The 23530-nt window shown below is 37.5% G+C and overlaps 1 protein-coding gene across 1 annotated transcript in view; it reads right to left on the bottom strand.

The window, feature by feature from the left end:
• Window positions 1–23530, bottom strand: part of LOC122807193 (aldehyde oxidase 3-like) — a 1326697-nt gene that overhangs the window by 246749 nt on the left and 1056418 nt on the right. Inside the window, exon 32 of the mRNA XM_044078243.1 lies at window positions 2464–2529. Within this exon, the coding sequence (XP_043934178.1) occupies window positions 2464–2529 (66 nt within the window). The remainder of the gene's footprint in view (window positions 1–2463; window positions 2530–23530) is intronic.

Below are 23530 nucleotides of genomic sequence, written 5' to 3'. Positions count from 1 at the left end.
CTCAAAGGAAAAAATGCAAAAAGCATTTTTTTGGGACAGACCTGAATGCATTCCATGTTGGGGTCTTTAACCCTATACCCTGCACACACCCTTACTTAAATATACTAACATCACAAACAGTGTAGTGGTAGTAGTCCCAGCTTTGCATTTGCATGCAGGGGTGGGTACAACAATCTAAATAGGCCCAAACCTTTGACATAATGGTAAAAAGAAAAAAAAAATATAATAATAAAATAATTAATATTAAATTATTTTGTGAGGGGCATGGTCGTTTAAGTGTTTACCCAAACACAACACATGGCCAGGTTTTTGATTCTCACATGGGGTATTTATTAGGCTAAATGGCTCACAAGGGAAATTAGCCTAGTACTAACCTATGCACCTATGCAAAGCCAAAGAGAAAACGAAAAAGGCCATATACAGACATAACACAGCTTTCACACAAAGAGAAACCATAACAACAGCAATTTTCAATGTACGACAAAGTTCAAAGAAATAAAAATTAGAAAGCTGATATTGATGTGTTGGTAGCCAGTAGGAACTTGGCTATTAATAGGATAACAATTGTAAAGTCAGGTGGGACAGACTGATCGTAAAGTGCAATTTTAAAAGATGGTTTCGAGTCACATTACTTTTCTTCTTTTTTTTTCACTCATGCAAGTGTCATACTGAGAATATGGTATGGAACAAAATCTCTCACAGAAAGGATGCAAAAGGCATCACCCCTGCAGAAAATGAAGGGCTTGCTAATATCCTAAATACTCTTCTTTCAGAGAGGCTGAACTTCACACAGACATTTTTTGTTAAAGCATTCTTTTAAGGGATTTACTACAAGTGTTCACATTCTACTAATTCACAACACACTTGTTTACTTCTACTTGCTCTAAATGGCAAGTGCCCAAACTCTCACTAGCTCAGTCCTGGTTAATCACCTAGTCTTCTCACAATCAGATTCTAGTAAACTGCATAACCTAATGAGAATTCTAACTCTAATCCTAAAACTACAACTTGGTCCCTATCCCTAACCACAGCACTCCCATCCATAATCCTAAAGACCCCAATCACTCCCTAAACCTAAAGCTCTACTCCTCCTCTTCCTATACCTTTTACCTTAAGTACCAATTGCTTCCTAACCCTAAAATTTACCTCCTGCTCTCTAACCTTACTCTGCCCTCTCATTCCCTATACCTAAAACTCCCCTAATCCTACCTAAACCTAAAATTCCCTCCCCTTCCCTAAATCTAAAACTCCCCTTCCACTCCCTAAACCTAAAACTACTAGCGTTGCCACTGATCCATTTTTTTCTGGACTATCCAGAAATCAAACCAATCATCCGGTAGTCTGGAAAACATTGTGCAAACTGTCATATTCTGTTTAAAAAAAAAGGAAACAGAATGCTGGAGTTTGTTAAATCAGCATATTTACTATGCTTTTTTTACAGAAAAGCATAGTAAATCCACCAAATGAAGACATCAGGAATAGAAAAAGAGGGTGTTCCTCCTCAGCTGATGATGGTGGTGAAGTCAAAAATGGATGGAAAGTGGATGGGAGAGGGGATGAAATGGGTAGGATTATGGGAGATGCACGAGGTGTATCCTCGGTCTGGTTTTAGCAGCAGCGAAAGGTGGCAACCCTAAAACCTCCCGTACTACTCCCTAACCCTAAAACTCCCCTCCCCCTCCCTAAACCTAAATCTCCCCTTCTGGTCTCTCAACCTAAAGTCTCCAATCACTCCCTAACTTAAAACTTTACTCCCGAAACCTAAAACTCCATTTCTGCTCCCAAACCTAACGTTCCTGATTGCTATCTAGCCCGAAACTTCCCTGTCATTCCCTAAACCTAAATCCCAGTCACAGCCTGAAACCTTCATCTACGCTCTCACTCCCTACATCCAAGTGCTAGACTTAACTTCTTAAATTCAGCTACCATTTTTGGGTGGAATGCTGCAGTTCCACTCTCTGTCCACACAGCTGTTTCACTTTGCCTGAACAAGTATCTGAGTCCAAGCAGGAGGGGCCAGCTGTGCGAGGTACAAGTTGCCCAAGTTCCTGGTTGAGATATAGTGGTCTTTGAGCAGCACCACTTGTAGTCGACCCTTCTTTTAAGAATTTTAAATTAATTTTATGAATTAATAACAACTTTTTTTAGTTGAGGTTAGACAAACTATCCTGGTAGTATCTCTTATCTGGCATACTTCTCATCATGTTGCTACATTAATTTATAAGACATTCAGGGGTATGCGTGTCTTTTTGTGCATGAAAGGAGGGCCCTACAGGGTCTGCTGTATCCTATGTCTGGCTGTCTGTGACCCAACACTAGCTCTCCACCCTGCACTGGCCAATCAAGGATGAATATGGTGTTGCCACATCTGCTGGCAAACTTTTATGCACTTTCTTTACATATATGGAAAAGGAAAGGCTTATGTAGTGCTTGAGAAACAACAAACAAAAAATGAGTACATACCTGTCCAATGTCCACTGCAGGATTCAAGGGGATTCCAGCATCAATTATTATGTCTGTTCTTAAATTCTATTAATAAAAATAAATAAAAGAAAAATCATAATGCAGTCAATTAGTGAAATCTCAACAAATATAGACTGAAAAATGTTCAGACAGGAATCTGTATATTTATAATCCATTTCTGATTTGCCTTCCTTCTCACAGGTCCCGAACGCTGGAGAAACACTGCAAGACTTATCACAGCCCCAATTTCTATTGCATAATATGAACATTATCTGCCTACTTACGTGTAAATAATAGAATGCTGAAAATCCCAGTTATAGTTCATGACTGCATTGATGGCAGGGAAATTATACAGTTAAAAATATGACTGACTACAACACTGCAGCCATACTGGGGTAAGACGCAAGCTAAAGTTTGTGGGGGTGCACCTTGTAAAACTTTTTGAAAATGTAGCACATACTGGGAAGATTTAGTTTCTTAAATGTGTTTTAATTGACAAGATACATTTTGCAATACATTAAGCTAGAACTAAGCTTAAAAAGGCAGTACTGACACATAATTTACTTCATAAGTGCAGCAACAAACAACCAGATATTCAAATTCAGTTTACAAATGTTAAAGTAAATTTGAGAAAAGTAATTAGAAAAGGGAATCAATATTATTTTTTTTGTTGTTTTATCACAAGCAATGCAAAAATAATTGTTTTCCCATTCATTGTGTGCTGTTCCTTATCCCATAGCAGCTTGAAGTTAAAGTGGACTATTTCCATGCAGTAACAGCACCTTTTTTTTTTTTTTTTAAGGGCATAAATAATCATGACCTCATAACTGCCAAGTTATTTCATCTGCAGTGATGTTATTGTAAGTGATCTGCTGCGGTGTTTATTTTCTTCTCCTGCCTCTCCAACAAACTGCTTTATGTAGCAAAAGTAGCTGTCAGTTCACTGCCTGGTTTAGTCAAAGCAAAGCATTTTTGAGGAGAAATTAAACACAAGCTTCAACTGCAAAAATGGTTTCATCATTAACAGTGTAATGTGAGTATAATGGCAAGGGTTAAACCTTTCAAAATGGACTTCTACCAATATTTGACTTTAGTAGCATTTGAGTTTAGCAACTCAGTTGATAAGAAAGCTGGTAAGAACTTTGCCATTTCCTACCAGCTGTAAAATGCCGCAATCACACATAGGTTTACTATGACAAGCTTCTGCCTGCTCATGATCTAATTTCAATACCCTGTTTGATTCCTTTGGTCTACACTTGAATATAGTCTTCATGGGTTAATGAGACTATGTGCCTTAGTGACTCAATGTACTGTTAAAAAGATTACTTTAAAGAGGCACCTGTGTGCACTAGGAAAGCCTAAATGACAATTTTTAAATAAATAAATTAACTAATTAAAAAATTAGAAAGAAATGGGGATTATTTGTCGCTACAGGTACAGCGTTAAACATGGCTTCATGTTCATCACACCTTACATTATTTGTTTTGCATCACCCAGTCCTTGTGTACAGAGAGCAAAGTAGAATTGTAAAACTTTCTGGGAGGACTTAACAGAGCAAACTTCCATCTTCAAGACAAAGGAGAATAAAATAATGTCTCATTAATTACTGATATGAATTTTGAAATGAACAGTGACAGAACTAAGAGTTTTATTACCACAGCGTCTATTGATGTTCTTTCCAGCTCTTAGCAGACTAGAGTTCCTGAACTAATGGTAAAAACACAGATGTTTCTAATTTTATCTGGTTAATAAAAGCTAAAAGTAGACAAGACTCTTAGTTTGAAAGCAGAGCATGTCCAAAATGTTTTCTCCTTGCTGCCTAACATTGAGAAAGGTAAATTGTGTTACTCTCTCCCACAAATGGCACCTTTTCTTGTAGCTGAAAGGAAGGAAGCCTGACTAACTGCTTAGAAATATATTGCATCCTGACAAAAAGGCATGGCAAGTCAGCTCAGGAAGGTCATTGTGCCACTACATATCTTACTGAGATGACCCATTACTGACTACAACTTTCCAGTCCATAGTATTGAACAGGTCACCTGAATAGTCTGAAAAAGTAGAATGATTCCTTGATAGAAAAAAAAAAAACACAAACTGAAAGTGAGTTCACAACCAGTTGGTCCCACCATGTGCCAGACCTCCATGTTCTCTATATCAGTGTGAGTGGTCACACCTCGCTTCCCAAAGACCAACACCAATGTAGCTATAATTGGGAGGTAGCAGTATTTAAACATAATCTGTATGCCCTGGGAGTGAACCACACTAGCAACAAATGACCAGTGGCTTTGAAAACACCATTAGCCCTGGTGCATGGAGCAGATAGGCTCAGAGAGGCAGTGATGGCACCCAGGTGCCTGTCCAACACACCAGTCAGTTGGGCCATGTATTGAAAACCTGATGTATGTTGTCATACCTGATCATTTCTACCACACCAGTGGTGGCATCCACCTGTGGAAAACAAGTATCACACTTCAAATTGAAAGCATTGCATGCATCCAATATTATGGAGTAATTTCTAGGTTGCAATTTTGGGATCAAAGTGTTGATAATGGTGAAAATTGCAAAGCTGTATTTAGTACTTTTAAGTCAATGTCATAACGACATTTTGATCTCAGTGTCACTGTACATTTTTTTTGGAGTGATAACAAAACTGTTTTGCTTCTGAAAAATGACTGTGTTCACACCTTGAATACACTGTCATTGAATGACCAAACTGAACTTTCCAGATCAAAATCTGAAAATGTAATATCATAAGACTAGAATCCACAATCCACACCAACTGATATTCACAGAAAAAGAAGACCCAAGGTCCAGATCCACTCAAGAAACTTTTTATCGAGCACTTTCATCTCTATAATGGAAACTTCATCAGAATGAAGTAACGTTACCCAACATTCCTTATATACAAGACATACAAAAATCACCTGAACAAATAATTACGTTTCTTAAAGCAACCATGCCATAAAGCAGTAAAGTATAAAAGCATAGCAGGGTTCATTGCTATAAAACACACATAAGTTGCATAAAAACAAAGCTACATATGTACCTGACATACATATATGATCATTCCTAAAAAAAATCCTAACTTGTATTAAAAACTTTCTTTATAAGAAAAAATGTGCTTTCAATCTTAAGACAGAACTAATACACACACAACACTGTTGAGCCCTGGGCTCACTGATGCATTTGATTTTATTTGCCATTTCAGTTCTGATAACTCCAGGAAGTCATTCAAAGGATTCCCTCTTTCACCAAGATTGATTAGTTCAATAACAACAAACTTGAACTCGTGTCCTTTATTGGCATTGATGTGTGCTGCTAATGCATTGTTATCATCCTTTCTATTTATATCATAATAGTGTTGATAAATTCTGCTCCTTAATGCATTCTTTGTTTTGCCAATGTAGTAACACGGACATTTTGAGCATAAGGCCGAATAAACCACGGCTTTGCTGTTACAAGACATTTTACCTTTTATGATAGGTTTCCCATAATTAGGAATCAAAGTGTCTTTAGCTTCAAGAATGTTCTGGCACTGTAGGCAGTGACCACATTTTACCATCCCTAAACCTCTGTCCAGACCCTGTTTTTGTCTCTCCAGCATGTTTTTATGCTGCAGCCTCTTTTGTATATAATGATAGGGACTGGTCCAACTAGCTGTGCCTGGTCTACAGCAATACTAAAAATGTTCCAGTTATGCTGAATGATATTCTTGATGTTGTAAAATTGCTGGTTGAACTTGAAAATAGCTGATTTCTTAAAAGTATTACTGCTTGCCTGTCGTACATCATTTTGAATACCTCCCCCTGTGCCTAGCAGGGGTAAAAAATATTCACTCAACCTTTTGTTTATAACCTCTTGGAAGATGTTACCAACATAATTCACAGGATAACCCCTTTTTTCCAACATGTCTTTTAAGATGTTCATCTGTATAATGAATTCATCTTGTTCAGAAATCATCCTAGCCAGTCTTACCCCCTATCCTTTTACTAATGCCTTCTTTTGGTGGAGGGGGTGACAGCTATCAAAATGTAAGAGGCTATTTGAATATATGGGTTTCCGGAATATGGTTGAGTTAAACTGTTGTTTAACAGGGTCCTTTTCAATAGTGATGTTGAGGTAATGGACAGTTGATTCAGTAATAGAATGTGTAAATTCCAGAAACTCAGTACTGTTGTCCAAATATTCTAAAAAATGGCCTCTTTCTCCCTTGTCTTTCTCCCAAAAAATTATGATATCATCAAGGAATCTACCGTAAAATGTTCAGTCCTTGGCAAAGGGGCTATTGAATATGTGTTCCTTTTCCCAATATACCAGTACAATGTTGGCAAAAATGGGGGCACATGCGGCCCCCATTGCCACTCCTTTAACCTGTTTAAATAGCTGTTGTTCAAAGGTTATGATGTTTGTATCCAAAACCAATTCCTTCAATGTTCTTAATGTAAGGATACAGTTGTGACTGAGGGTAGAGTACTTGTGAGATTTGACATATTCTGCTTTCAGCAGTGAACAAGTTAAAAATAGCTTTCAGTGGATTTGTCTGAAAATGTAAAATAAATACTCTGCTTTTCAGTGTAGTACAAAAGTGCACTTAGTTTAAAGTATATAGCTTGGCATTCATTGTTATTAGGAATCAGAAGTAAAATTTTTTATCTTTATAAACTATGCAGTTTGTGAAATTTATAAGCAGGTCAAGACAAACTATTGTATGCAGCTGTGTCTCTATCAACAGGACATGCAAGATAAGAGCAAGGCCGAGGAGTTATTCTTCAGGAATGGAATGTTTGAAACATGGGAAACAAAAACTGTCAGCAGACCAGCATTATGGGAAAGACTTATTATTCTGGCATATTCTTTAAACTGCTGATGTAAGCTAGAAAGAGACTACAAAGTTTGGACTTCTTCTTTTGCATGAGAGACATTAATTCTTACAGTCAAAATGCTGTAAGCTGAAGTACGGCTTTGTTACATATGTATATTTCATTGTTATACTAGATGTTACCTCGTATGCAGTAAAAGGAATGTTCATATCAGACTGAACCGGCTCAGTTGTTTTCATTGAGTAATGGTGCAGACTCCTTTCAGTGTAGTGACATACATTTTACAGTGGCAAGATCAGTTTGACCTGCAGCGGTACCGCTCACAGTGTGACATTCCCGCGCTCTTCTTTTTCTTTTTCCGACTACTTCATCCATTGACTGGCGGATGAAAACACTGCGGTGCAGTACAGGGCAGTACGGTAATTCTTCAGACAGTTGGTGAAATACGAGGTGTGGGTCATATGGCCTGACCTAATATCACCAGCATCTAGTGACTAACAGCAGAGAATTCTTCTACAACCGATCTTCGTATCAAGACTGGCCACCTTGTCCTGATCATTTGCGGCAAATATTTTCTTCTGTTTTTCTTTTAACAATGAATGCAGTTTATGAAAATGCCAAGAAGTGCACTAAATATTTTAATGTTGATGTATCTAAATCATATGTAGATGTGTGGAATTATTTAAATACATAGTATAATCAGCATGTTAGCACCTGTAAGTCTTTATTACATTGGGCAGAAGTGTCACAGAATCTACAGAAATGTTTTATTTAAATGTTGCTTTTTGCATGCCTTGTCATAAACATATTGCACGTATTGTACAAAACCTGGAATGTAACCAGGATAAAGTAATGCTTGAAGCACAGACAACGGTTCCTTTTTCTAAAGATTTATTAGAGGGTGATATAGATGTCAAAGTTTGTACTTTACAGTCTGATTTCCAGGAGTTTATCTTGACCTCATGGGTCACTTTCAGATTTACTGTGATAAATGCAATGCGCCTGGTAAAATGCATGCCGACACTGCTAAATGTGCAAAATAATTTTCTCAGTTTTGAAAGTCTCACAGACTAAAATTAGCACACAGACTGATATTAAACAAGGCAGTAAAGCTATTTGTATAATAAAAGAGTTAATAAATAAAATTGTCCGTTTGCAAGAAACATATGACAGGCAACTGGCTGACACACAGCATGACGTAATTCTTGCAAGGGAGGAGACTAATCTGAGGCTGCTAGAAGCAGCACATTTAACTAATGTTAAAAACTCTCCCTGAGTGGGATGAACACAAGGATATTTTTAATTACATGATTACATTTAAAGCTTGGGTTCTTAAAACTGTAGGCACTGTATGCAATGATACACTTGAGTGTTGCTTCTGGAATTTTATTCCTCAGCATTTCATGGTTTATATACAGCAAAAGTGGCATAAAAGTACTGCACATTATAAAACAGACAAGAACACAGATGAGATTCATGGTAAACTGACAAACAGGTTTAATAAACTTCTAAGGCATAGTCAGAGTGAGTTCAAAAAGTTTAGACAACATATGTAAACACTTTTTCAGAAGTGCATAAGAGCTTTAAAGTCAGCAGAACAGAATACTGACAAATATAATCTGGTTAGTAAAGAGTTAAAGCAGCAGCAGTTAACTACGCTGATAGAAAATAATTTACTACAGTAGTTAAACGCAATAAAGACATGACGGCACAAGACTGACATGCATGTATTTTCTAAAGTGCAGCAAAAGGCTAACAACAGCAAATTTATCTCTTGTTTCTTACAATATTTTGTATTCGTATGATAGCATAAAAATAGCAAAGACTCCAGCAAAAACAGTATTAAAAGCAGTATTATGAATAGTTAAGCAGGTTAAAGTTACAAGTATATTAATGAATGACTGAAGGTACGAGTAAGTGCTGAAGGAGTTATGGGTTAAGCATCTGGAATGCATAGAAAGAAAGAAAAAAATGTATGTACGCTCAAATCTTTCCAGGCTGGAATGTGCAGTTACAAGGAATGTTAATTATAATAAGATGTCATACTTGTACATACATGTCATTAATAATCTGCTTGCAAATAGATACTACTACGAGTACAGTCAGTACATGGGCTATGGTATGCAGTTAAAATGTGCAGGTCCCTTTACAAAAAGGGAGGGTAGGTAACAGCCAAAGGACAAGCATACACTAACTGTGTCTGAAACAAAAGAACAGCATTCAGCTAAAGTGATACAGTTCCTTCAAACACTGCAGGAGGCAGGGTTTAAGGTTCAAAGTAAAAAGGTACAATTCATGTCATGACATGCTTTCTAGCCAGAAAGAATTACCCTTTCTGGAGTGGAGACCAAAGAAAAATACAGCTTTTTGTGATTTAAAGGCAGCATTGGCCAAGGCTACAGAGCTAGTAGCTCCAAGTTTAACACATCCTTCTGTGTTACAGGCAGCAGCTGGACCCAACACACTCTCTGTTGTGCTTTTACAGGAGTGGCCTCATGGCTCTAATGCTAAAATGAAAAAGACTTTACATTCCTCAGTAGAAAAATGACATGTTGAGAGGAAATAGCACCCATGTATTCAGCAACTTTTAGCCATTTATTGGGGTTTAAAACAAACTGAGTACTTAACAGCATTTTCAAAAGACATTATAGTATAGACACCATATTATGCCATGCAGGCTTTGGTAAATAAGACTCAGTTAAATAAATTAATTGATGACATCAGTTAAGTAGTGTTGTGCAAAAATGGTTGGCATTATTTAGTGTCAAGTAAATTACAGTAAAGGGAGGAGATAAGTATTACTTATCTAACTTTATGAAATATGAAGGAAATTTTTTTTCAGACAGTGCATACGTAAGTATTACTTATTTAATTTATTTTACATTTATTTTATTTTACATTTGGTGACCGGGCTAGTCTAGCTGGACAATTATCCGTTTTCAGTAGAGGCCCGGGGAGAAAAGCTCCAATTACAAGAAGTAAAACAATAATTAACAATAAATCATAATAAGCATCATACAATAAGTACAAAGGTGGACATTTGTATGAATTTAGCGAAAACACAAATAAACCAAAAAAGCAGAACCATAATCTTTCAGAAAAATAGTTGGTTAACAATATAAATCACAAGGTAAGCAACATTCTACAGTTAGATACTAAACAAAATTCAATATGTGCTAGAGAAAAAGAGAAAAAAAAATGTTTAAGACAATCTCAAAGTTAAATCTTTTTACAGTAAAAATAAGTTTTATAGTGGGAAAGTTGGGAAAAAATAAAGGGGGGAAATTGGGAGTAGTTAAGGAATAATTTCAGTCAGGATTAGCACAAGGACATAGCCATTGAGTTTTGAGATGTTCTTTGATATGTCTTTTGAAAAGGGATGTAGAGTCTAGGTTTGCTATTTCCTGAGGTAGTTGATTCCAGATTTTCCCGACAGCATTTGAAAATAATGAGTCCCAGCTTTATTCTTTGATTTGGTTAAGGCTACGAGGAGTTTATTAGCTGATCTTAGTGTGGCTAGGTTTTTATAAGGTGAAATCAGTTTTGTAAGGCTAGGGGTAGCATCTGGGTAAAAAAGGGTCTTATGAATGATAATTAATTGTTGATAGCGTAGGTGGTTGTAGAGTTCTAACCAATCTAGTTGCTTGAGGTTAATACAGTGGTGGGTTCTAAAAGGGGTAGCAGTAATGAATCTAGTAATACTATTGTAGCAGGTAGAAAGTTTGGTGATGTTGTTTTTAGACAAGTTTGTATATATAGCAGAGGCATAGAAAAGGGTGGAGATCAGGTGGCTCTGGGCCACAGTTTTCTAGCAGATGGGGTAAGAAAGGGTTTAATTCTGTAGAGAGTACGATTTTTTGTTAACTGATTTAATGGTATTGTTAATGTGGTCATCAAAATTAAGATTATTGTCAATTGTTACACCTAATAGGCGAGTGGTCATATCTGGGCTAATGCAGGTAGCATTGTTAGAGGAGATAGTGAAGAAAGGTGTTAGTGATTTGTGTAGGAGTAAAGAGAAGAAGTTTTGTTTTTTTGGGATTAAGAAGGAGGGAGAGTTCCATAAACCATTTTTCAACATTATGGAAGACTGTTTGGGTGAGGGACTGGAGGAGGAAACATTATTGGCAGCACAAATAAGTGTTGAGTCATCAGCATATTGAATGCAGATGGCTTGGGGTATATTCAAATTAAGGTCATTGATAAATAAAGAGAAAATAAGGGGCCTAGGATTGATCCTTGTGGAACCCCAATGTTTACTGGGAGTAAGGAGGATAGGTTGTTGTCCCATAGCACTGCTTGTTGCCTATGTTGGAGGTAACTCTCCCTGAACCATTGGAGAGTATGTGAGCCAAGTGAATAGAGATTTAGTTTGTCAAGAAGTATATTATGGTTAACCATGTCAAAGGCCTTTGACAGGTCAAGGAATAAAGCTGATGAGAAAAGATTGTTGTTCCTATTTTTATTTATGGCATCAGAGAAGGAAAGGAGGGCAGTTGTAGTACTGTGGAAAGGTCTAAAGCCATGTTGACTATTGGCTAGAAGTTTGTTTTGTAGAAGGTGGTTAAGAATTTGTTTATGTATGCATCTTTCCATGATCTTTGCTAATGGGGAGAGTAAGGCAATAGGGCGAAAATTTGCGAGCTCAATAGAGGAGCCACCTTTATGTAGAGGTATTATATGAGATATTTTCCATATGGTGGGTATTTTTCCTTCAGAGATAGTCCTGTTAATAAGAATGGATATGGGGTAATCAATAGCTTTTGCCGCAATTTGTAGGTATTCTGAAGGGAGTTGGTCAGCTGAAGGGGTACAAGGTTTAAGTTTCTTGAGAAGCTTATAAATAAGTGATGTAGGCACTGGTTGAATGTTAAAGACATTAGATGAAGTGTTAGAGGTATTAGGTAGGGAGGTAGTAGAAGAGGGTAATGAATTAGCTAGGGTTTGAATGGCTTCAGTAAAGTACTTGTTAAAGGCATCTGGGATCAGAGTGGAGTTATTGAGATTAAAGCCTGAAGGGATAGGAGTAGTTGAATGTCCTGGTTTAAGAAGTTTGTTAATACCTGACCAGAATTTTGAGAGGAATGCTGACTAGTTTGTTGTATGTGAAGATAGTAATCCTTTTTATCTGCAAGAGTATCTTTCTTAGTGGCATTTCTTAATTGCTTAAAGAGTAGGTGATCAGATGAACATTTGGTAGTTCTCCATTTAGCCCATATTTTATTTCTAAGGAGCATTTTTTGTTTAGTTTGTTTAGTAAGCCATGGGGCTGATTTGGTCCTTATCCTAGTAGAGTGAATAGGAGCATGATAGTCAAGGATTTGTAGAAAGTTGGTATTAAAGTAAGCCACTGCTTCGTTTAGTTCAAGGGTAGTCATTGGAGACCAGTCACATGCTTTCAGTTCTGCCAGAAACGTATCTGGGTTAAAGAATGTGTTTGAGCGAGACATCTTAACTTTATGGGTAGTTGGGTTATGCAACTTTTGTCTAATAACATATGTGAGCATATGGTCACTAATATTGTCGGGAAGAATTCCTGGAGAGTACTTGTTTAGGTTGTTATTAGTAAGGATCCAGTCAAGAGTTGTTTCTTTATTTGTGGGTTTATGGATTCTAGTTGGAGTGTTAATCAATTGAGAGAAGCCATAAAGATTTATATGGTTGGTGGGGTGTTGGGATGAACAGGTCATCCAGTCAATGTTGAAGTCACCAAGTATTATGGTTTCCTGAGGTAGTTGGCTAGAAAGTGAACTAAGTAAGTTTTCTAGGATATGAGTATTATTTCCAGGGGGAAGGTACATACAAATGAGATAAATTGATTTGTTATTGTTGATGCTTAGTTTAATAGATAATATTTCGCCTTTGGAGTCAAGTGATGTAAGTTCATTGTAGAGAGTGATTTGGAGATTAGATTTATAGAGAATAGCTACGCCTCCACCTTTCTTATTTATGGGTCGATCTAAGTATATTATAGCCAGGAGGGGTGATTTCCTGGTCTTGAATAGAGGGTTTTAGCCACGTTTCAGTAAGACATAGTATGTCAAATGCATGTAAGTCAAGAAGTGAATGTAGGTGATGAGTTTTATTATTTAAACTTCTTATATTGAGTTGTGCTATTAGTAGGGAGTTAGCTGTTTTAGTACATGATGATATTGTCGGTGATGTAATATTATTAAGATTAAAATTGTTATTAGTGTAGGGACCAGGGTTAGGATGAATATCTCCATGAAGGAGGAGGTTGTGCTGGGAATTCACAAGGAATTTAAGGGATTTTGGTGAGTTGTAAGAGTTCTTTTTGTTTAAGTAGATTGTTATATGAGTTGTTCTATGGTATTTTGGGAGTAAAAAGTTAGAGTAACAGGTTATGTTACTATGCGTCAAGATATTGAAAAATGCGGTTGGTAAAGTTTGTGGGAGGTGAAGGTTATGTACATGTAAAGTGATATTTTCAAAGAAGGTACAATAATATGGTATGGATAGGGAGGCTATAGTAATGGTAAAGAGTAGGATATATGTGGAATAAGCTTTGAGTATTGGAGACATGATAGCGAGTAAGTGTCAGGTGAATACTGCTTGTAAGAGAATGTGAGCTCAGGATCAAGTAGAGAAGGGCCAGGTTACAGAGAAGGGTATGGCAGCAATGAAGAAGAGAAAAGGGGAAAAAGGGAGATAGGTAGAGGTTATAGTTAACAGTTAGGTAATATAGAGAAGGAGTATGAAGTGTGGCAAGGCCTGGAAAAAGGAGAGAGTTACAATAGTGGAGAATGAGGCGGAGATAAATAGATAGTGATTATGAATGGGAGGCAGTGGTGGAGATAGTGTTTGATGGGGTTGGCTGAGAGAAATAGGGAGTGTCTAGTGAAGTATAAGGGTAGGACCCTGGGGTGGGTGGGAATTGGGGGTAGGGAGGGGAGCGGAGCGGGGTGGGGCCAGAGCAAGTAGAGAGACAGAGTGAGCGGAGACAATCAGTAAGCAGCAGGATGTAGGGAGGAGTAGCAAAGCAGTCAGATCACAGCTAAGGAGAGCAGAATATGGAGTAGAGCAGGAGGAGAGTGGATCTATAAAGCAGTAAACTATATAGTCGTTAGGAGAAGAGGAGGTAGAACCTAGACATAGGGAGGAAAGTAGAAGTAGGAGAAGTCGGGCTCCTAGGGAAGGGATTTAACTCATGGAATATGAAGGAATTTTTTTTCAGACAGTGCATACGTAAGTATTACTTATTTAACTCATGGAATATGAAGGAATTTTTTTTCAGACAGTGCATACGTAAGTATTAAATTTTTCATACAGTGCATACGTAGTTAATTCTCTGCAGCTGCATATGTCTACATGGGCAAGAAGATGGTTTGTTGAATATGGGCAAACCACTCAAACATGCTTGTGTGTTACAGACTATTTGAAATTTAGTCAGTCCCTTGTGGGTTACTATAATATTTTAAAGGTAAAAGCTCATGAAAAAGCTACAAATGAGATTTTTCAGCTAAATAACTACATAGATGGCAAAAAAAAAAAAGGCAGCCAGGAAAGGAATGTAATTGTATCCTGCAGAACACCTTTCTTATGTACCAGATAAAACTACTGCAGTACACATCATTTTCAGCTCAGAATTTGCAACAATTTTGGGGAAAAAGTTAAAAAGAAAAACCGGGTTTAAAAAGGGGGGGGGGGGGGGTTAAAAAAACTTTTTTTTTCGGTTTAAAAAAAAAAAGGGAAAAAAATTGAAAATTTTTAAAAAAAAGGGGGGGGGGGGGGGGGGTTTTGGGTAAAGGGGGTTTGGGGGGATGTTGGGGAGGGGGGGGGGGGAAGGGGTTATGAAAAAAGTAATGTAAAAAATGTAAGGGGGGGGGGGGGGGGGGGGGGGGGGGGGGGGGGGGGGGGGGGGGGGGGGGAGGGGGGGGGGGGGGGGGGGGGGGGGGGGGGGGGGGGGGGGGGGGGGGGGGGGGGGGGGGGGGGGGGGGGGGGGCGGGGGGGGGGGGGGGGGGGGGGGGGGGGGGGGGGGGGGGGGGGGGGGGGGGGGGGGGGGGGGGGGGGGGGGGGGGGGGGGGGGGGGGGGGGGGGGGGGGGGGGGGGGGGGGGGGGGGGGGGGGGGGGGGGGGGGGGGGGGGGGGGGGGGGGGGGGGGGGGGGGGGGGGGGGGGGGGGGGGGGGGGGGGGAAAAAAAAAAAAAAAAAAAAAAAAAAAAAAAAAAAAAAAAAAAAAAAAAAAAAAAAAAAAAAAAAAAAAAAAAAAAAAAAAAAAAAAAAAAAAAAAAAAAAAAAAAAAAAAAAAAAAAAAAAAAAAAAAAAAAAAAAAAAAAAAAAAAAAAAAAAAAAAAAAAAAAAAAAAAAAAAAAAAAAAAAAAAAAAAAAAAAAAGAAAAAAAAGAAAAAAAAAACAAAAAAAAAAAAAAAAAAAAAAAAAAGAAAAAAAAAAAAAAAAAAAAAAAAAAAAAAAAAAAAAAGAAAAAAAAAAGAAAACAAAAAAAAAAAAAAAAAAAAAAAAAAAAAAAAAAAAAAAAAAAAAAAAAAAAAAAAAAAAAAAAAAAAAAAAAAAAAAAAAAAAAAAAAAAAAAAAAAAAAAAAAAAAAAAAAAAAAAAAAAAAAAAAAAAAAAAAAAAAAAAAAAAAAAAAAAAAAAAAAAAAAAAAAAAAAAAAAAAAAAAAAAAAAAAAAAAAAAAAAAAAAAAAAAAAAAAAAAAAAAAAAAAAAAAAAAATAATGAAAAATACAAAGATTCTCAGGGAGTATTTGGAAAAAAGAAATAAAAGTATTGTGTATTATGAAGCATTGAGCATCATTGCAAAAGATAAATTACTTAATTTGGCTGAAAAGACCAAAAAAGACACTGCTCACAATTGGTGGGATATCTTTACAGGTTGGTCCACATCAGGAAAGAATTTGTTAAATTGGTTAATACATCCTGTAGTAGTAGTTTTAGGCATTATAGTCATGTTAACTATCTGGAATTGCTATCTAAGTTGTCATTTGAGAAAAACTTACAGAATCCAATAAATTATGATGGTTAACCTGAATAAATTGGAAAAGGTTTCAATGTGTTCAACTGAAGTCGAAAATAAACAGGCATTTTCCGCCTTTTAATTGAAAAGAGGGAATTGTGAGATTTGACATATTCTTCCTTCAGCAGTGAACAAGTTAAAAATGGCTTTCAGTGGATTTGTCTGAAAATGTAAAATAAAAACTCTGTTTTTCAGTGTAGTACAAAAGTGCACTTAGTTTAAAGCATATAGCTTGGCATTCATTGTTATTAGAGAATATTTTATCTTTATAAACTATGCAGTTTGTGAAATGTACAAGCAGGTCAAGACAAACTCTTGTATGCAACTCTATCTCTATCAACAGGACATGCAAGATAAGAGCAAGGCTGAGGAGTTATTCTTCAGGAACAGAATGTTTGAAACATGGGAAACAAACTGTCAACAAACTGTCAGCAGAACAGCTTTATAGGAAAGACATATTATTCTGGCATATTCTCTAAACTGCTGATGTAAGCTAGAAAGAGACTAGAAAGTTTGGACTTCTTTTGCATGAGAGACATTAATTCTTACAGTCAAAATGCTGTAAGCTGAAGTACGGCTTTGTTACATATGTATATTTCATTGTTATACTAGATGTTACCTCGTATGCAGTAAAAGGAATGTTCATATCAGACTGAACCGGCTCAATTGTTTTCACTGAGTAATGGTACTGACTACCTTTCAGTGTAGTGACATGAATTTCATCAAGGAATCTACCGTAAAATGTCCAGTCCTTGGCAAAGGGGCTAGTGAATATGTGTTCCTTTTCCCAATATGCCAGTACAATGTTGGCAAAAATGGGGGCACATGCGACCCCCATTGCCACTCCTTTAACCTGTTTAAATAGCTGTTGCTCAAAGGTTATGATGTTTGTATCCAAAATCAATTCCTTCAACGTTCTTAATGTAAGGATACAGTTGTGACTGAGTGTAGAGTACTGGCAAAGGTATTGGTAGAACCAGTCAATACCTGTTTCATGTGGTATGATGGAAAATAAATCCTTTATATTTATGGTCATAAAGACAAGGTTGTCTTTGTACATCTTTTTGTTAATTTTAGACAAAAAGACCCACAAATCTTTTACTATCCAAGCGCAGTCTAGTAATATACCCTTTAATTGACCATCTATGAACTTCGCTATGGAGAAGGTTTTTGATGCTCGAGCATCAATAATGGGTCTCAGCGGGGGATCTTGTAAATCTTTATGAATTTTGGGGATCTCAAATATTGTTGGTATTTTTAGATTTTTTTTACAGATAAAGTGGTGATCTTCCAGCTTAATTTTCTGGTTCATAAGCAGTTCTTCCAACATGATGTCAACTTTGTTGTAGCAAATATTTTTCTCATTTAAACTGATTTCACTGTATGCATCTGCAAACAGATGGTTAAACTTTTTTTAGTGTAGGTGTCATAATTCATAATTACAAGACCCCTGCCTTTGTCTGGTTCATGACCTATATCTCAGGATTTTGAGAAATGTCCCTCAATAACATAATTTCTGAGTTACTTAAATTGTTAGCCTGTCTGTTTACCCCTCTTTTAAACAGGTCTCTAATGTCTTTCTCACCAAGTTTTTCAAAAGTAACCACAGTGGGATGCAAGGTGGGGTTAAATGTACTGGGATTTTTCAAACTACCCTGTTCATGCATACTGTAGTACAACCCTTTGAAAAATAATTCAAAATTCAACTTCCTAGTGAAGAGTTTAAGGTCAATTATAGTTTGGTCCAGGGAAGCTTTTTAGTCTGGAACAAAAGTTAAACCTTTTTGAAGCAGTTCTGCTATCTGTTCGTTAAATTCAATGTTGCTGTAGTTATGCACCTTAAAATCTCCACCTGTATTGTCCAAAATAACTACACTGGTGTTGTATTCATTCACTGATATCTGTTCTCCCTCCCCCTCCAGTTGCCCCTGGTATGTGTGGGGTACTGGTAATTGTGTTTTCTAGTAATGAACCCTGCTATGCTTTTATACTTTATTGCTTTATGGCATGCTTGCTTTAAGAAATGTAATTATTTGTTCAGGTGATTTGTGTATGTCTTGTATATAAGGGATGTTGGGTAACGTTACTTCATTCTGATGAAGTTTCCATTAGAGAGACAAAAGCGCTCAGTAAAACGTTTCCTGAGTGGATCTGGACCTTGATTCTTCTTCATGCATAATGGTGTTAGTGTTACGTACTCAGGCCTACAACATCACAGAAGTGCTGATGTTCAAAAATTGTAGCTAGTTACAATTCTACTGTACATATAATGTGCAAATACTTTGGTGTGTATAATGCTGCTAGTAATAATGTATAATATTTTTAGTCTCCTCATCCAGGCACTCTTTCTAATGGTATACTTTGCAGTTTTCAAAGATACAGGTGTTATGCAATTTTTGTCTTTGTTGATAGGTTTATAAGATGTATACTAGACTATCAGTTCAGTAGACCATTAAGAGCCTAGGCCTTGCATTTCCCACACTTGTTCTCTCTGTACATAAGAGTCTGAGCAGCTAGACCAGGTTTTAATTTACAGATCCACAATCACTCATCCAAACTGGATTTAAACATTTTGTTTGACATGGAGATAGAGATTATTCCATAGGAAGGAGACCCGTTGTGAGAAGTATCTAACTCACAAACAGGTTCTGTTTAATTCTGTAATGTAGAGTTAGACCCCTGGAACTGTTTTACAAACATGTAAGAAGTCATTCAGGACATCATCATTTACAGATTTGTAATTAAATCACTGATCACCATATAGTACAGTGGTGAGGTTTTAAATGTAGGTTAAGGAGCTCGTACAAAAGATTTTTTTATTGCTGAAGCATTGTGTTTTGTTTTGTTTTTTACTTGGAAAATATGCCCTGATAGGTCCATGCCAAAGGGGGTAATATGTTATACTAAGGGTCTACTGAAATAGGAATAGAGCTGGACAATAATTTCCTTGAACCTTGAGAATATGTCTTTAATTATTTCCTAATGACAGCTGATACAGGGTCATCAAAAAGAAGTTCATTGTCCATAAATTTACCTCCTACCATCTATGAAGTAGGTGCAATGGTGTTCTTGCTTCCAAAATAGAACAATATTGTATTTGTCTGCATTGAGCTTAACACCATAATCCTGAAACTAGTAGTTTATTGGGTTAGGCTGTTTTGGAAGATACAGGGACGTCATCTGTTGAGTTTACAAGAGCTCTGAGTTTGCGTACATCAGCAAACTTAGCAAGCCAAAGACCTTTAATATCAGTTTGGACGTCACAGCATATGGGGAATCCGTGTCATTTTTGATGAACTTAGTAACCCCATTCCTGATATCCCTCATCTTAGCTTCCTGGTCAAAGAAGGGTGGCATCAGAACAGAACCCTATGGAATGTCACTGGTGACCTGCCTTTCTGAAGAGAGTGTGCCACTAACTCTGATTGTGTGAGTCCTGTCTGAGTGCCATTTAACTATTCCATTTACAAAAAGGTTAACCTTTAGTAGGGTTAGTCTCTCGATAATGCCAGTGTGTGACATAATGTCAAATGCCTTTGCTAAACCAAGGTAAACAATGTGTACCAATTTGCTGTCCTCAGTGTCAGATTTAGAACACAGGAGTTACCTTTCAAAAGATAAACTGGTTAAGAGTGAGGACTTGTAAGACTCCAATATCATTGTTTATGGGCTCCATAACTGTATATTCCATTTCTTTATAAATGATGATGATAAGGATAACTGGTTTATCATTTCCCCAGGTCAGTGGTATGGTTTCTCTTGTGAAGGGTACCATGATTGCTTTCCTCTAGTCATTGCACCTTGTTCATGGTGACATCTAGAGAGGTTGTTGTGAGTGCTATGTCAGCTGGAGGGTTTGTTGTGAATGCAATATCTGCTGGAGGTGTTGTAAGCATAGTGTGTAGGTGTAAGAATGTTGCTGAGATATAATTGCCTCAGCATGTTGCTTAGGAGGCCGATGAGTCATAGGAAAGGATTTATTTATTTATTTATCTTTGTTTACCAGGAAATTACAACTGGGATAAAACCCCTTTTCAGCACAGGCCCAGGGAGAAAAACTCCACACATGTAACACCTGTTTTGACATATACATAAAATACAGTTACATTATATGATAAGTAATAAAAAATGTAAGTCAGTGTACTGTAAAAAATTACAAAAGCTTACATAAACATTATTTAGAAACAGAGCATGTACATAGTTTACATAGGCATATACAGTGTTGAACATTTATTAGAAATAACACATGCTTGTATATAGCAAAGAGAGATAACATTGAAAAAGATACTGTAATATTACTTGTAATTTCTAGCAATTAAAATAATGAAAAGAAGAGGCAGCTTAACTATGGAAATGTTAGAAAAGGGGAAGATGGTTGATAATGAAATATAGTATGATATGTTAGTAGCAGAGCAACTATGAAAATATCGTTACATATAAGATTGAGAAGTGAAGTCATTATGAAAGTGAGAATGGTTGGGGCTACTTGCACAGTTATAAGGGGTATTACTTTTGGATAGAGAGTGCTGAAACTGTGATGGAGGTATGTGAGATAGAGTTTAATCTAATTAGAGAGAAGAAGAGATTGAGTCTTGCCAAGTTAGATCTTGTGATTAACATAATTTATGTAAACAAAGTTACTCCTTGTGGTCAAGTGAGTGTCTTTCTGCCCTGATGGAGAAAACCGGAGAAGTGGAAAATATAAGTATTTGGAGAAAAGGTATCTGGTGTGGCCAAAATTTTATTCTAGCCAGGAGCTGAGGAGCAGCAGAACCATTTTTTGCTTAGATATTGTTTTATAGGTTCATAGGTTCATAAGTGTGTACTAGACTAATGGCCCTGGAGCCGATATAGGCCTAGCCCAAGAAGATTGGCATCATACCACCCAAAGTTAGTTCCCAGTGCCCCTCTCAAGCAAGGCCACTGAAGTGATCCCCGGGATGAACTGCCTATTGCCCATCCACTCATCAAGATTTCTCTTAAAGAAGTCCAGTGAAGTGCTCTGCTTGATGTGAATGGGAAGTTTGTTCCAGAGTATGGGAAGTCTCTGGGTTAGGAACCTGTCCCTCCAACATGTTCTGTTTATTGTGGTAATGAGGTTTAGGTCCCTGGTGCATGTGGCATGGAGAGATTGGGATTTCTTTAGGTGTAGCATATCTAGCAGCTCTGGGTCAAACATGGCTTTGTAGGTCATGCAGAAATCGCCTCTAAGTAGGTGATAAGAGACAGAGTATAGCTGGAGTTTTCTGAGTCTGTCCATATAGGGCATGTGTCTAAGGCCTAAGACCTCTTTCTTCCTGGAAGAGGAACCTTTTGTAATGAGATGTGCCACATAGAAGGACTTTCTGACTACAGTGGCAATGTGGTTAACAAAGGAGAGGTTGCTGTCAACCTGTGTCCCCAGGTCTCTTATCACACGGTGTTTAGTGGACTACCACCTATGTGGTAGTTCATGGACACTGAATTTTTCCTAAAGGGAATGACAATGCACTTTTTGGCATTGAGCTTAAGGACATGGTTCTGGCACCAGTCATTGGTGTCAGTGAGGCCTTTCTGTAGAATGTCAACATCCGCTGGAGAATCAGTAATGGCTCCCAGTTTGCAATCATCTGCAAACTTGGTCAGCCAGAGTCTCTTTGTGTTGGCTTGAACTTCAGGAAAGTAGATGCCAAACAGGAGAGGACCTAGGACCAATCCCTGAGGGACACCGCTTGCAACTGGTTGGTAGTTGTTGCTACTTTTATCAGGTTACTGGTTGTGTCAGTTGGTCAGTTGGTCTTTTATCAGTAGTTTGAGGGAAAGCTGTCTAGTTTAGTGAGTCTTGAAATGTGTAGTTGTGCCTAGAGGTGGAGTGAGTCATGCTGGAGAAAGGTGTAGGAAGTGTGGCCAGGTGCTGTTCTGATGACACTACTCTCAGAGAACTCTCTTGATGAGCTCACAGCTCTGATGATAGACTCATCTGAGCAAACTGCATGGGGTCCAGGCCCTTTCTTTGGAGGGTCCCTCTGTTTTATAGGTCCACAAACACACCCAAAAGTCCCACAGCCACTGATAAAGGTAACTGCCAGATAAGATAAACACTGAAAAAGCAAAAAGCCAAAAAAAACACAAAAGCTTCACACAGTAACAGTAGTTTTTTGTAAAAAAAAGTATTTTTTGTCTGGTCCATTTTACAAATTTTACAAATAAATACTTACTACTGTGTGTTGACTATATTTTTATGCTATATATTTTTCTATTATAATGGGTCCATGATGATAGCCTTCAGACTCTTCATCTTCAGTAATGGTGTGGGTGGTAGTTGTCAGTTGGTCTGTAGTCCTCCCCCTGGTGGGTAAGGTGGTATTATATTAGTAGTAGGAACAAAGCCTGAAATGTAGGGGAAATGTAGGGAGTGTGTTAAGTATTTCATGTAGAACACAGCCAGGGGGATATTATCATATCAGGTCCCCTGTATTCTTGGCTTTGGACAGTGCGCAGCTGTGTAGCAGTTTGAAGGTATGTGTCTCATCTATTTACTTGCAACAGGATAAAGTTGTAAATGGCAGATGTGGTAACAAATCTAATTCGGGGGGTTAAATAATAATGGCTCAGGATATTATGCCAAATGAGCTGAAATAATGGTAGTATGGGTGTTACATAGGCAGAAACAAGGTGAAATTAACTTTTCCAACAAGAAGCCCCATGGTTCACCATGCATCATGCTCCTGTGTGGGAACATAACTTTTTCATGCAAGCAAATTAACCCCAATTTAGATTTACATATCAGACCTCTGCATCCTCCCATGTAGCACATGTGAGCATTCAGAAGTCTCATTGTTTAGATCCCACCTCAGCAGGTCCCCAAGACACTAGTTTAACTGGAGTCACTGCTTGCAAAGACAAACAAGATACACTGTTCCTGCACAAGCAGGTCTCTTAGATGGTGCTTGAACATGAGTTACTGGTGTTGAACTTTGTCAGGTACTTTGCCTGTACAACAGTGGGTCACAAAGTTGGTGCTTGAACTAGGAATCACTGATGGTGCAGTTACGGTGACACCCTGCTACTATAGAAGCTCATTGGTTACTTGTAAAACAGATACAGTGACACCCTGCTACTATAGAAGCTCATTGGTTACTTGTAAAACAGATTCCATATTATCTTCCTGTCCTTATTTCTTCTCCTATATTTAATGCTTTGAATATTCTCTGCTGATATGTGTTTTTTTCTAGCTCTGGTCATGGCTAAAAATGGTCTGTTTTCGATCAGTCCAC

The sequence above is a fragment of the Protopterus annectens genome, chromosome 7.part0, assembly GCF_019279795.1.
Source record: "Protopterus annectens isolate FY-2018-M chromosome 7.part0, PAN1.0, whole genome shotgun sequence".
Lineage (NCBI taxonomy): Eukaryota > Metazoa > Chordata > Ceratodontiformes > Protopteridae > Protopterus > Protopterus annectens.
The sequence above is the reverse complement of the archived record's forward strand: the minus strand, read 5'-3'. Positions and strand labels throughout refer to the sequence as shown.